Source organism: Hemitrygon akajei, chromosome 9 (assembly GCF_048418815.1).
Source record: "Hemitrygon akajei chromosome 9, sHemAka1.3, whole genome shotgun sequence".
NCBI classification, from domain to species: Eukaryota; Metazoa; Chordata; class Chondrichthyes; order Myliobatiformes; family Dasyatidae; genus Hemitrygon; species Hemitrygon akajei.
The window spans coordinates 138,857,962-138,874,017 of record NC_133132.1 but is presented as its reverse complement, the minus strand read 5'-3'; the positions used below and the strand labels follow the sequence as shown (position 1 = coordinate 138,874,017).

The following is a 16,056-nucleotide window of genomic DNA, read 5'->3' as shown; positions in this document are numbered from 1 at the left end:
ACGTCGATTGTCGCTGTACCTAAAAAGACCAAGGTAACATGTCTGAACAACTGGCGTCCTGTTACACTCACCTCAACAATAAATAAATTCCTTGAGAGACAGGTCAAGGACTATATCTGCAGCATGCTACCATCCAAACTGGACCCCCTACAATTCGCCTACAAACACAATTGATTGACAGGTGTAGCAATAGCCACTGCTCTACACACTGCCCTTAAACGTCTGGAGAAGAAGGATGCTTATGTGAAAATGCTGTTCTTGGACTTCAATTCAGCATTCAACACCATAATTCCCTCCAGGCTCGACAAGAAGCACAGAGACCTTGGCCTTCACCCTGCCTTGTGCAGCTGGCTCCTGGACTTCCTGTCAGATCGCTAGCAGGTGGTAAGAGTGGGCTTCCTCACCTCTGTCCCTCAACACAGGTGCCAGGACCAGCAGGCTCCAGGACAGCTTCTCCCACCAGGCCATCAGACTGATTAATTCACGCTGATACAATTGTATTTCTATGCTCTATTGACTGTCCTGTTGTATATACTATTTATTACAAATTACTATAAATTGCATATTGCACATTTAGACGGAGCTTTAACATAAAGATTTTTACTCCTTATGTATGTGAAGGATGTAAGTAATAAAGTCAATTTAGTTCGATTTTTTCCTAGATGCTGCCTGGCCTGCTGAGTTCCTCCAGCACTTTGTGTCATATCACTTTGATTTCCAGCATCTGCGGATTTTCTCTTGTTTGAAATACAGCAAATGCAGCCTTCCTTAATAGGAGAGCAGAAACTCCTCAAGTGTAAGGCTTGCTTTAGTGTGTCTGGTTTGTGACATTTGCAGGTCACAGCCACATAAGTGATGTCAAAGTGTGCACTCACTGACAGGTGTGAGGATGAGGGATTACAGTAAACGAACTGATTGTATTTGATGTTTGAGTTTTGTTAAAATGAACTTGCTGAGAGTGCAGAGGCATTGCACTGTGCAAAAGAATTTCAAATACAGTGAGATGAATAAACAACGTTATGCACCATGATTTCAAGGGGAGTCTAGAGAGCTTGGCCTTAAAACAACTTTATAACATGAAATGGCCATTGGGTTTCGTGAGTGTGATGATATGCTTGAGAGCATAAAACAATGTTGGGCACATGAGGAGATGCATACTCAAAATCAGAGTCAAAATCAGGTTTATTATCACCGACCAACATGTGTCATGAAATTTGTTAACTTAACAGCGGCAGTAGGATGCAATACATGATAATATAGAAAGAATGAATAAATAAATTAATTATAGTAAGTATATATCTCAGCCCTATACTCTAGCCTTCTCCCCAAACCTTTGATGCTGTGTCCAGTCAAGAACCAATCAAGCTCTGCCTTAAATACACCCAACAACCTGGCCTCCACAGGTGCCTGCAGTGATAAGTTCCACAAATTCACCACTCTCTGTCGAAAGAATTTTCTCCTCATTTCTGTTTTAAATGGATGCCTCTCTTTTCTGAGCCTGTGCCCTCTTGTCCAAGACTCCCCCACCAAGGGAAATATCCTTTCCACATCTACTCTGTCTAGGCCTTTCAACATTAGAAAGATTTCAATGAGATCCCCCCTTCAGCTTTCTAATTTCCAGCGAGTTTAGACCCAGAGCTATCAAACGTTCCTTGTATGACAACACTCTCGGAATCATCCTTGTGAACCTCTCTGTACCCTCTCGATTGCCAGCACATCCTTTCTTAGATGAGGAGCATCTAATGTTCACAATACTCAAGGTAAGGCATCACCAATTTCTTATAAAGCCTCAGCATCACATCCCTGCTGTTGTATTCTAGACCTCTTAAAATGAATGTTAACATTGCATTTGCCTTCCTCATCATCAATTCTACCTGGAAATTAACCTTTAGGTTGTTCTGCATGAGGACTCCCAGGTCCAAAAGCATCTCAGATATTTGGATTTTCTCCCCATTTAGAAAACAGTTTGCACATTTATTTTTACTACCATGCATTTTCCAACATTGTATTTCATTTGCTGCTCTCTTCCCATTATTAAATAGATTAAAATAGTGCAAAAACAGAAGTAATATATATTTTTTAAAATTAGAATTATAAAAAGAAATGAGTGGACCTTGAAGATTGCCTTGAGCTTTTAATTTTTTTTCGTGTTTGTCCTTGCCAATTAATGTAGATAAGCAGCATTTTCATCTAAAAACAGAATATCACCTCTCACCACAGGTTGGGAAACAAAGCAGTCAGACGGATGTTCAACAAATCCTCAGAATTCAACCTCCACTCCATCAGTATCCGGTAAAATGGAACAAGCTCTGTCTGGGCTGGGCAGGAAACCCACTCAGAGGTCTGAGAGACTCAATGCAAGTGAGTTTAAAATGTATTTTATTGGACTATCTACGCTGTTCAGTTCTGTAAATATAGAAAATATCAAGAAAAGGAACACAAAAAAACGATACTTGTTGGAGTTGCTGGATTTGAGGCGAGAAAAGGAAACAGCGGTGACTTCTGCCAGCAGGGGCACACCAACAGTGTGGCTGAAAAGGCTGAAAATCTATTTTCTCTCTCTAATCAATGCACTCCTGGAATCTCAACAAAAGAGTTATTGGGCACAAGGCTTCCATGCTGTTAGTGAGAAATGCAGTTCCTCTGTCTTGGAAGTTCATTGTTAACTGAAGTATTTGATTGTAATTCTGTAAGACATAGGAGCAGAATTAAACCATTCAGCCCACCGAGTCTACTCTGCCATTCCATCGTGGCTGATTTATTTTCACTCTCAACCCCATTCTCCTGCTTCCTTCCCATAACCTTTGATTAATTGTGGATTAATTTCTAAAATTTGATTCGTGAAGAAGCTATCAGCCTCTGCCTTAAATACACTCAATGACTTGACCTGCGCAGCCTTCTGTAGCAATGAATTCCACAGATTCATCACCCGCTAGCTAAAGAAATTTTTCTTCATCTCTGTTCTAAATGGATGCGTCTCTGATCTGAGACACCCCCACCATAGGAAACACCCTCGCCACCTCCACTCTGTCTAGGCCTTTCAATGTGTGATCCACCCTCATTCTTCTAAACCTCAGCAAGTACAGGATCAGAGCCAACAAATGCTCCTCATATGTTAACCCTTTCAATTCTGGGATCATTCTTGTGAACCTCCTCTGGACACCCTCCAATGGTTACACCTCTTCTTCGAGAAGGGACCTGAAATTGCTCACGATACTCAAAATGCCATCTGAATTGTTTCTTCCTGAACGGTCTAAAAACAAAATTGGAATGGCAACAAAGCCTTCCCTCTTATTTGGGTCAAGGAGAGGAATGCTAGATCTGAAGTGTTTGGTTGCCAGAGCAAATGCAACTAGAATGAGAGAGAGATGAAACATCTCCAAAGTTTGTTCAGATTAGAGTAGCAGTGGTATGAAATGTCAGTGTGTGCATGTGGTATATGAATAGGTACATGGATGGATGGTCCTGGTGCAGATCAAAGCGAGTAGACAGTTTAAATGGGTTGGCATGGACTAGATGGGCCAAAGAGCCAGTTTCTGTGCTGTACTTTTCCATGGCCATGGGAAATGTTAAAATGAATGTGGGACAAAGGTGACTAGCTTAGATGAGAATGTTGGTTGGCATGAAGCACTGTTTCAAAGGCCTGTTTCCTTGTTCTATGACTATGTGCAATGAACGGCTCTGATGCCTGATGCTCTGATTTCTCTGATCCACAGAGAAAAACACATTCAAAGTTAGCATGTGTGAATTGCTCCGAGTCCAAAGTGACTATGTAAGCGATATATGTATTTCATAATTCTCTAGTTTAACCAAATTGCTAGAAAGCTTGCATAAATTAGCAGGTCATTGCAGGAATGCCATTGTGGAAGTTGATTCTCCTTTGGGCACGGGATGTTCACAACAGTGGAAAAATAACAGAAATGTTTGCTTCGTACTTTTCTCAAATCTTCAGTGAATTCCCAAGCAAGTTGGATCTAGAAACACTGCTGTGCAGTGCAGTAAATGGAAAATTCATCCAGGTGCACTGAAGGGTGAAAGATGATCCCTTGGTTCTTGTTTAAGAAGCACCATAAAACCAAAGCATTTTGTCATTCTCATTTCTTCACTTGGTATCTAATTTATGGAATTACTCCTCATGACAGACTTTAAGGACTCATTCTGCATTTTAAAATTGTAATATAAACCAACAACAAGGCCACAGAATACATAACTTTAGCAAAAAGCAGAGGGCTAACTTCCCGCAAACAGAGCTTGGATATAAAATTCAGGGAGAGCAACCAACTGTTGATCCAATAGTTAGCAGAATGTATTCTGCAGATGGCATGGTAGTGCAGCTTCAGCAACCCAGGTTCCTGACCTTGAATGATTGCTATGTGGATTTTGCATGATCTCCCTGCGAACGTGCAAGTTTCCCGCACATGGTTTCTCTGTTTTCCTCCCCTGTCCGAAGAGTATGAGTTCTTAATTTAGTTCTGTGAGTCCGGGGTTATAAATGGGTGTAACATTGAAGCAGCTTCACGGATTTGGTGAATGACTGCGAATAAGTGTATTAATCATTTATTTACCAACAGTAACAATTCAATCAAACACTCATGTTCCCCGGGTTACAGAAACTACAAAGTTGAATATTCAAAGTTAAAAGTGTGTGTGAGGCACACCTCTAAAGGCTTTGCACAGCTTGCTTTAAGCAAAGGAAGAGAGAGAGCAAGCCTCCTGAATGTGCTATCTTATATCCAGAATATACAGCAGGGCACTGGGCAGCAAACCAATGAGAAGAGCAGCTGCAGTTTCTGAACTAACCATTCAGGATGGAGGCACCTTTCGACCAGCGAAATAAGCCGTGCCCCATAGGACACAGTGATTAACCCTCAAACTAGTATGACCCTTGTGAACTCCCAACAAAGCTAGATATAAAACACAAGTACAATACCCAGTACTGTAAACCCAATTGTCACCCCCCACCCAGTGTACTACAGTAGTCCAGCAGCCTCCCTGCACCTCAAAAGGCCACCAGCCCCACCCTGGAATGTAATAGCTAATGAGCTGGTCCCCCACTTAATCTTTATACACTGACTCTCAGATGAGTGATATTCCCTGGACTGTCAGGAATGTAGGTGCAGCATTCTTGACCATTAACAGTACAAGTGCCACTTTGCTTTGAGAGCAGATAATCTAAGGTCATCAAAATCAGTTCCCAGGCCAGTCTAGCCATACCATGCTGAGAAAGGCTGTCATTGGAAGCCTTGCTTTGTTTGTGATAGCCCTTACTGTGCCGACCAACATGGGCAAGATGCTCATCCAGGGCACTGGGGTGGTATAGGTTCTGCACCACATATCAACTGTACCACCCTGTGGAGGGGCCATGGGCAGGCCTAGGAACTGCATATCCAGTGAGTGCAAGTGTCCACCTTCACAACACCATTTGGGATAGACACATCCATCCCAGGGTACTGTTCCTGCTCACACTTGCCATCCACTATGTACCTCTGCTTATCATACCACCACCAACATTCCCCGTCAAATGGGAACTTCAAGAGTCAGGACCTTCCAATTATGTAGGGAAGTACTAGCCCTTAAAACACTTGATCAACAAGAGCTATTTCGTCTCAAGTCCCTTGAGGCCGTTACTGTACTCTTGGTTGAGATCGGCTGGAATAGACGACTACTTCCCAGCTCCCCCCCCCAAAACAGAATGCCAAAGCCTGAGAAGCCAGATCAGTTCCTCCAACAGTCTTTTTCTCTTGTCATCAAAGGGATCAATATTAGCGGCATCCCTCCCGCAAGGTAGTAAGAATTCCTCATACAAATTCAGCAACCTGATCCATTGGTCCGTATGAGAATTCAAACACCATTCCAGGAATGTATCACAGGATCTCCCACGACTTTGCCATTCTGTAATGCAAGGAGATATACAGATGCACTCCCTCCTGATTAGTCACTGGGTATTTAGAAAAAAGAAAACAAAAACTTCTAGAATTGCTCCCCAAGTGCTTATGTCCCTCAGAAAAATGGGCATCTCATTTCTTGAATAAAGTTGCTCAAATTTCTACCCAATCAACTCAAATTTCATGTGGCCAGTGTGAAATGTGAGTTGTCTCTAAACCCGATTACATGAAAAACAAGTAAGAAAAAACAAGAAACAAAGTAACAGATTAATACACAATAAACACATAATAGATTTCAAAAATGAGAAACAAATTAATAGATTTTTTAAAAAACACGAGATATAAAGCTCAGGCTGTACTCCTCTTCTTTAAACTCTTCTCATGGAACTGCAAAACCTCAGACAGACAGTTAATTCCTATGGGGAATAGCACACTTATCAGAGAACAACTGAGAAGGAACTGGACAGGGCCCAACACATTCACATAGTCTCTTAAAGACAAGGTCGTCTCTCACGCACACATGGCCACACCTCATATTTCTCAGCATTTGAATCATTCACACTCTATTTACAGGGAACAGGGATGCAGGTCAAATGACCCCTCCCTAGGAGGGTGAGGTGTAAAAAGGTCTAACCCTCCACCGGATTCCCACTGCTGCCACAGGTTGGCAACGGCCCATTGAAGGAAATCCTGAGAATAGGGAATATAAAGGATCTGGCAGAGGACCAAAAGAAGCCTTTACCAGGAGAGGGCTTGAGGAATGACCCCTCCCCCTAATGGCCTTCCATTCTCGCTTTCCCTGACAGTACTCCCTCCACCTTACATACAGGGTGGGGTAGGAACCCCATTTACCTGCTCCTCTGAGACCCCAGCTTTAAGCAACGCTAAAAATATTTCTTTATAAGACTTGCGGGATCCCTCACTCGTCTGTTTATCCAACTTCCTTACCTGTCTACACACGCCCTCTTCTACATGAAAGCCCAGAGGAATAATTGAAGAAATGGAATTGCTTCACTTATCTTTCCTAAATGGGACCCTCAATGTTTTACATGAATAGGGTGTAGATTCTGAACAGGAGGCAAAGTTATGGAAATGTGAGCAAAGGTCAGAGATTTAATTTTCAGAGACCCAGGCCAAATCACAATGTAAAGATGTTGGACATTGCAAATGAATATTTATAGACTTGACGTAAAATATGTTCTGTATACACTTTTTATTATTGTCTATTGAGCCCTATTGTATTCACTAGTTGTTGCTACGCATTGTAGGGCTGCTTTGGAAACATACCGAGGACTTGTTGAGTATCCAGGAACTTCATAGAGATATTTATTTGCATATTAGCAATCTGGATTTAGAAGGTTCTGCAACGTACAGAAATTTGTGACATTAGGTCACATTCAGTCATTTTGTCATATAGATGTGACAGCTTTGCCATTGGGGACATTAGTAAACCAATGGCAAAGCTTTGGTGTACTACAAATATATTTATAGCACATTGGAATACATGTAGGGCTGGGCAACAATTTAACTGTTAATAGTCTTCATACTGCTGTCCCCACTGAGTGCAATATCTGTGGAGAGTTAGCTTTACACATGTAAGGTCAGCTGTTCAGTTTTTTTTAAATTAAATTATTTAAGGAATTAATTACATTAATTGTGACATTTTGGCATAGTGTGCTTAAGCAAATGGAGGCATAATAAGGCCTGTGGACTACATAGCCAGTATCATATGAAAACTCCCGGATGCAGCCCAGGTGCTGAACAAATGCAAGTTCTCGGTCCCGGAGGTTGAAAAATATCTGACACCTTCCAGGGCTCTAATCAAAGTTCAGCAAGTTACCAACACCCAAGTGCAAAACTAGGAATTGGTGACTGCCATAGAGACAACTAGATAGTCTAATGGACCCTTTTTCTAGTACGTATCTTGTTTTAAAAGCCACCTGGGGCCTTGCAGCTTGGTGAACACAAAAGAGCCACAGTGACCAGAATTGAGAAAAATAGCCAAGGAAGCAAAGTTAAAACTGCAGACCTATTTCCAGATGAGATGTTGTCAGACAGGTTCTGGAATCATGGATAAATCATAACAATCTGATGGGAGTAGAGGTCATAGATTATGTTGGTGCCAATAACACATAGAAACCTGAGAAGTTCAAAAGGGAGATAGTTTGAATAAATTAAGAAGCAGGGCCTCAAATGTGGACACTCAGTGCCACTTGTCGGTAAATGAAGAAATAGAAGGATTGCTAGTGAATGATTGCTGGCCAGAGGGACACTGCAGAAGGGAGGGCTTGACAATCCTGGGGCATTGGATCTAGTTCTGGGCAAGTTGAGTTGCACCTCAACAAGGCTGCAACAAATGTTTTCATAAGCAGGTTTGCTGGAGCTATTGAAGAAGAGGCTGCCTTGACAGGAGGATGGAAAGGGAGAAAAAGCAGAACTGAAAATGGAAGGCAGAAGTCAGTGAGAGAGTAAGAAGAAAAAATGGACAAAAAAAGGAGTGTGGTCATAATTCTAGTACACAGTAATACAGAAATGAGTAAAGACAAAAGAATTTGGGGCCTTGCTAGAGCTGTTGAAAAATGTAATGACATGATTGCGCAAACGTGGCTATTCCAGGTTGCAGTCTTCGCAGATAACAAAGAAGGAGATAAAATCAATTGAGTGTTTATGACAGTATCAGTTGAAGAAAGATTCACAACCAAGAAAAGGGGCAATGTGTTGGAGGGATTATCTCATGAGGCTTTATAGCTTGAGGTGAAGAATAGATGATCATACTGTTGCTATAGCCCGACAAATTCCCATAGGTAAAAAGCTTGAATGCGGAAATATTAGGAGGTTTTAATTATACTGATATTCACCGTGTTACAGTCATTACAACTTGTTTTGAGGTCTCAAAGCCAGGCAGAAGAAAATATTTTGAGTCAGCTTATAGGAAGCTCAGCAAGAAGCATGGAGGAGAAGATGAAATTCTGAATTCAGTTCAGGGATTGACACTGGATGTTGTGTCAATAGCACAGCATACTTGTGGTGATCATAGGTTAGATTTACTATCATGATGGAAAGACCAAAGATGGAATTGGAGATAAGGTTCTAAAATTCTAAAGTGATCTAGCATAAGTGAACTGAAAACTAAAATGTTGTTTCCGTAACAGAGTTGGCTACTCCTGAAGGCCTGGATGAGTATTACAATTGAATAAGGGAATAACATCTGCAACTCTCCAATCCTCCAGAGCCTCTCCCGTCCCCATTGATGATGCAAAGAACATTGCTAGAGGCTCAGCAACCTCCTCCCTCACCTCCCAAAGTAGCCTGGGGTACATTCCGTCCTGTCCTGGCGACTTATCCAATTTGATGCTTTCCAAAATCTCCAGCACATCCTCTTTCTTAATGTCTATATGCTCAAGCTTTTTAGTCTGCTGTAAGTCATCCCTACAATTACCAAGGTCCTTTTCTGTAGTGAATACTGAAGTGAAGTATTCATTAAGTGCTTCCATTACCTCCTCTGGTTCCATACACACTTTTCCACTGTCACACTTGATTGATCCTATTCTCTCATGTCTTATCCTCTTGGCCTCCACATACTTGAAGCATGCCTTAGGGTTTTCCTTAATCCTGCTCGCCAAGGCCTTTTCATGGTCCCTTCTGGCTCTCCTAATTTCATTCATAAGCTCCTTCCTGCTAGCTTTATAATCTTCCAGATCTCTATCATTAACTAGTTCTGAGAACCTTTTGTAAGCACAAACTGCCCATTGCCCCCCATGGGTGCTGCCTGACCAGCTGAGTTCCTCCACTGCATTGTGTGTTGCATCAGACTCCAGCACTTCTGGTCTCTTGTGTCTTCTGTGCCAGAATTGGTTTGGTTGTCTTTGCAAGTGGTTGCCAGTGACTAGTGAGGTCCCACAGGGACTGGTGTTGGGACACTTGTTACTTGTAATACTTGTGAATGGCTTGGATGTGGATATGGATGCAGAATCAGTAAGAGAGATACTGAAATGCTTTGACACAGAGGGCTATGGATCAAGTGGTGATGTGGGAGGCTGCCCACAGGCCAGTGTAGATGACATGCATGCTATATGTTTGAAAGCTGTCTGATTCTAGTTGGGAACTGGAAGAGGTACTGTCTGGTGACCTGATGGGCAGTCCTCCTGGATTGTAAATTTTCTGTGATGCCATGATTCTTCGATACACCCATCAACATTATTCATAATTAAACATGGAATAATTGTTAGAGCATTTGTAATACAGTCTACATGTTAATTTTAATTAATGCAAAATCATGGCACATGAAGCTGCCAAGAATCAGCTGGAATTGTTAAAATGGTGCTGCTGATTTAATTTTGTATCAACATCTGATTACCATAAAAATTATTGTCATGATTTGGAATTATCATTTTCTATTTTTTGAGCAAAAGGGAAAAGAACAAATTTACCTCTGAGCCAGTCACGATGAGAAATTAATTTGTCTCCTCTGTTAATTTCTTAGGACAACTGAAAAGAACAAAAGCCATGGACATTGATGTTGAAACACCAGATTCCATTCTTGTGAACACAAATCTGCGGGCTCTTATCAACAAGCACACATTTTCTGTTTTCCCTGGTGATTTCCAGCAGCGTCTCCTCCTCCTGCTTCCTGAAGTGGACAGACAGGTCTGTCTGTTGTCAATAAACAGAAATACAGCTCTGCTTTCTGCCCATCAAATGCTACACCCTGATTTGTTCCAAAAGAAACAGGAATAGTGTCTCACAGAACTCGTGATATTCTACTCGCAGTCTATTATCACCCCCAGAGGCAGCATGCTGAATTGAAAGTCACAGGTTCAATAGTTCCAGAAACACAGAACAAGTCATTTTAGGAGATGATGTAATTCCCTGTATTGAAGCTGCAAAGAAAAACCTGCAAATTTGCCTATCCACAGTACCAGTCTGGCTGCTGGCACTCCAGATTATATCGATCGTATCAAAAACACAAACGCGTAATGCCAGGAGCCCTCGCAGATTGAGATGTTGTGCAATATTGATTAGGATAAAAGATAAATCACTTCGCCTGTCTCATTGAAGAAACAGCATTGTGAGTGATCAACCCCAGAAAATGCTGGAAATGCAGAATATGTTGAATAGAACTGGGAAAGGAAAGAAAATACTTAGAGTGGGCCCTGAACATCTAATCGAACTGGGATTTTTAGTGAGGTCATTGCAAAAACAGTATGGTGGAAATAAGATTGTCTGTAAACTGCACAAAGGAAGACAACTAAACAATGTAAAAGAAATTTGGTGAAGTGTAGAGATTTGCCAGTGGTGCGGAACAACATTGAAAATGTGAAGCTTAGATGTGTATTCAAAGCCTGGAAAATAGTGAATCAATAAGGAGTTAGAAAACTGTTGAAATATTTAGATGAAACGGAAATTAATCGAGAGAGAAAAGTGCACTAATCTGCTGGACCTAAGAAAGGGATATCTTCATAGAAAGAGCCCAGACCCCAGCAACATTGCTCTCTGATCCAAATGTCAGCTTGATGCTCTCCCATCACTGTTGTGATGAAGGTGAGCTGTGAAGCTGGGATGTGATGTTACTATGGTCATCTTAAGCCCACTGGGTTGGTTATAAGAAGAAAGATGACATGTTTTGGAGGCTGGTTAAATGAAAGGCAAGGATAAGTGAGTTCAGCTAGATAAAAGCAAAGGTCTGAGATATATTGTGAATTTTGGTTGAGAGTCCTGTGAAAGAATGCACGGTTTTTGAAATGCTTTGGAAAATACCGGCTTCACAGCAAATGAGATGACGATGAAGAAGCTAAGGTGGAATACTTCATTTATGCAAGATAGAAAGAAACCTGATGAAATAATAACGTGTACCATCTGGGCAATAAATGATGAAAACCCATCTGCATAAGTCAGGGAAGTCTGAAGAATTGGAAATGGGTTTTGTGAAGCTTCATGTTCTCAGCACAACATGCCCAACTCAATCAGGCCAGCAAAACACCACTTGGTCTTGGGGGGGAAGCTTGAGGACAAGATAATAGCATTCAGCATTAATATTGTGAACTGGGGTCTGTCCTGGTTTTACATTTTAGTAAACTGAAAGAGGGGAGGAAATCCTTTCACATTGGTGGCATCCAATAGTCTTCTCACAAATAACTTGCTAAATCTTCTGATTTTAGTGCAATCTTAGTCACTTGCAATATTTTTAATGGGTAGTTCTTCAACAGAACTTTCAGTGAAGTCCCGTGAAGAATGAGAATTTATTTGCAAGGTTTACAAAGCATCCTTGTTGGGTTTCCTTGCAGGACAACGTGCTGAAACTGGCATTATCAGTTGCAGCAGTGTGCCCTTCTGATAGATTACAATTCCTCTCAGCTGTCAACATTTCAACTTGGGAGTTGTGTACAGGCCACCTAACAGTAGTAGTGAGGTTGGGGATGGCATTAAACAGGAAATTAGAAATGCGTGCAATATAATGGGTGACTTCAATCTACATATAGATTGGGTGAACCACATTGGTAAGGGTGCTGAGGAAGAGGATTTCTTGGAATGTATGCGGGATGGTTTTCTGAACCAACATGTCGAGGAACCAACTAGAGAGCAGGCCATTCTAGATTGGGTACTGAGCAATGAGGAACGGTTACTTAGCAGTCTTGTCGTGCGAGGCCCCTTGGGTAAGTGTGACCATAATATGGTGGAATTCTTCATTAAGATGGAGAGTGACATAGTTAATTCAGAAACAAAGGTTCTGAACTTAAAGAAGGGTAACTTTGAAGGTATGAGACGTGAATTAGCTAAGATAGACTGGCAAATGATACTTAAAGGGTTGACGGTGGATATGCAATGGCAAGCATTTAAAGATCACATGGATGAACTACAATAATTGTTCATCCCAGTTTGGCAAAAGAATAAACCAGGGAAGGTAGTGCACCTGTGGCTGACAAGGGAAATTAGGGATAGTATCAAGTCCAAAGAAGAAACATAAATTAGCAAAAAAAAAGTGGCACACCTGAGGACTGGGAGAAATTTAGAGACCAGCAGAGGAGGACAAAGGGCATAATTAGGAAAGGGAAAAAAGATTATGAGAGAAAGCTGGCAGGGAACATAAAAACTGACTGTAAAAGCTTTTATAGATACGTGAAAAGAAAAAGATTGGTCAAGACAAATGTAGGTCCTTTACAGTCAGAAACAGGTGAATTGATCATAGGGAACAAAGACATGGCAGACCAAGTGAATAACTACTTTGGTTCTGTCTTCACTAAGGAGTACATAAATAATCTTCCGGAAATAGTAAGGGACCGAGGGTCTAGTGAGATGGAGGAACTGAGGGAAATACATGTTAGTAGGGACGTGGTGTTAGGTAAATTGAAGGGATTAAAGGCAGATAAATCCCCAGGGCCAGGTGGTCTGCATCCCAGAGTGCTTAAGGAAGTAGCCCAAGAAATAGTGGATGCATTAGTGATAATTTTTCAAAACTCCTTAGATTCTGGATTAGTTCCTGAGGATTGGAGGGTGGCTAATGTAACCCCACGTTTTAAAAAAGGAGGCAGAGAGAAACCGGGGAATTATAGACCGGTTAGTCTGACATCGGTGGTGGGGAAAATGCTAGAGTCGGTTATCAAAGATGTGATAACAGCACATTTGGAAAGAGGTGAAATCATTGGACAAAGTCAGCATGGATTTGTGAAAGGAAAATCATGTCTGACGAATCTTATAGAATTTTTTGAAGATGTAACTAGTAGAGTGGATAGGGGAGAGCCAGTGGATGTGGTATAAGTAGATTTTCAAAAGGCTTTTGACAAGGTCCCACACAGGAGATTAGTGTGCAAACTTAAAGCACACGGTATTGGGGGTATGGTACTGATGTGGATAGAAAATTGGTTAGCAGACAGGAAGCAAAGAGTGGGAGAAACGGGACCTTTTCAGAATGGCAGGCAGTGACTAGTGGGGTACCGCAAGGCTCAGTGCTGGGACCCCAGTTGTTTACAATATATATTAATGATTTAGACGAGGGAATATAATGCAGCATCTCCAAGTTTGCGGATGACACGAAGCTGGGCGGCGGTGAGGAGGATGCTAAGAGGATGCAGGGTTACTTGGATAGGTTAGGTGAGTGGGCAAATTCATGGCAGATGCAATTTAATGTAGTTAAATGTGAGGTTATCCACTTTGGTTGCAAGAACAGGAAAACAGATTATTATCTGAACGGTGGCCGATTAGGAAAAGGGGAGATGCAACGAGACCTGGGTGTCATTGTACACCAGTCATTGAAGGTGGGCATGCAGGTACAGCAGGCGGTGAAAAAGGCAAATGGTATGTTGGCATTCATAGCAAAAGGATTTGAGTACAGGAGCAGGGAGGTTCTACTGCAGTTGTACAAGGCCTTGGTGAGACCGCACCTAGAATATTGTGTGCAGTTTTGGTCCCCTAATCTGAGGAAAGACATTCTTGCCATAGAGGGAGTACAGAGAAGGTTCACCAGATTGATTCCTGGGATGGCAGGACTTTCATATGAAGAAAGACTGGATCAACTAGGCTTATACTCACTGGAATTTAGAAGATTGAGGGGGGATCTTATTGAAACATATAAAATTCTAAAGGGATTGGACAGGCTAGATGCAGGAAGATTGTTTCCGATGTTGGGGAAGTCCAAAACGAGGGGTCACAGTTTAAGGATAAAGGGGAAGCCTTTTGGGACCGAGATGAGGAAAAACTTCTTCACACAGAGAGTGGTGAATCTGTGGAATTCTCTGCCACAGGAAACAGTTGAGGCCGGTTCATTGGCTATATTTAAGAGGAAGTTAGATATGGCCCTTGTGGCTAAAGGGATCAGGGGGTATGGAGAGAAAGCAGGTACAGGGTTCTGAGTTGGATGAGCAGCCATGATCATACTGAATGGCGGTGCAGGCTCGAAGGGCCGAATGGCCTACTCCTGCACCTACTTTCTATGTTTATCAAATAGGTCTTAAAGGCCAACATAAATCATGTAACATCTTTCAAGCTGCATTGAGTCTGGAGTGGATTGCTTCTGTATTGATAAGGGCTGTGGCAGGGAGGGCAATGGATGAGTAGAAGAAGTGTGGTCCTGTGAAGTGAGAGCATTTTGACCTTTGGATGACCTCCTTGTGGTAGCGAGCAACAGATTTTGAAATGGGTTGGAGATCTATGACATCATAGCAAAGCATCTGCCGAGGACCCGATCGATACCTGTTTAATGTGGCATCAGAATCCTTGGATATTGTTGAAAACCAGTGTAGCACTGAGTATATGCCATTCAAGCTCTGAGTCATGGGAGACAGGCCATGGGAAATCACTTTCCTCTCTTGCAAACAGCTAAAGTTTGGGTTTCATTGTAGATGCCGACTTGGTACAAGTTTACTGGACGTGAAGATGGCAAGTTTCTGAAGAGTTGATTGGGCTGTTTGGCTAGATTCTTTGCAGTGAACTTGATGATGTGACCAAAAACCTTATGATGGAGAGATCTCACTTGATAGTTGAAAATGTGTTTGAATATTAAAGAGGGTTATTGTCGGGGTAAATTTTGGCATATTTTGCACAGTATGTTTGAAAGTCACCCAGGAGTATGTTTTGCAATAATTACCCTGACAGATAAAAATCAGCCACAGGGCAAACCAGGCTGACGGTTATTTATCAGTATATTCAGTTTGACTTCACTTCCAGTTAGCTAATTTTGTGTCTGTCTCATATCCAGTAAGTGCAGCAGTTGTATACCAGGTACACAACTGTACAAGTAACTGCCTTTGCATTGCTTTTCCCCCAATGTTCTGCTTGGATTTTTCTCACAGGTGGGTACAGATGGCTTGATGCGCTTGAGCACTTCAGCACTGAACAATGAATTCTTTACTTCTGCAGCCCAGGGTTGGAAGGAGCGGCTTTCAGAGGGTGAGTACCTTCTGCCATTCAGATAAACAATTTCTATTGTTGCCCATTAAGAAGTAGAATTTTGACAAATATTGTATGTTGACACTTTATAGCCACCATATGAGGTTTGATGAATTTCTCATTTGGGTTTATCCATTGTGATATTGTTTTATAATTTTTTTTAATGTTGTTCTGAAATATTAGTTGACAGAAGTTTACAGGATTGAAATATTATTGCTATACTTGCCCGTACCACATCCCTCTCATATCCATCCAGGACCCCGAGCAGTCCCTCCAGGTGAGGCAACAC

At 41.8% G+C, this 16,056-nt stretch overlaps 1 protein-coding gene across 8 annotated transcripts in view; it reads left to right on the top strand.

Moving 5' to 3' along the window:
• Nucleotides 1-16,056, top strand: part of LOC140733573 (putative Polycomb group protein ASXL2) — a 195,953-nt gene that overhangs the window by 142,783 nt on the left and 37,114 nt on the right. For all 8 annotated transcript variants that reach the window (XM_073057103.1, XM_073057100.1, XM_073057098.1 and 5 more), the window contains 3 exons: nucleotides 2,221-2,361; nucleotides 10,369-10,532; nucleotides 15,671-15,767. In XM_073057103.1, coding sequence (XP_072913204.1) covers nucleotides 2,221-2,361; nucleotides 10,369-10,532; nucleotides 15,671-15,767 — 402 coding nt within the window. The remainder of the gene's footprint in view (nucleotides 1-2,220; nucleotides 2,362-10,368; nucleotides 10,533-15,670; nucleotides 15,768-16,056) is intronic.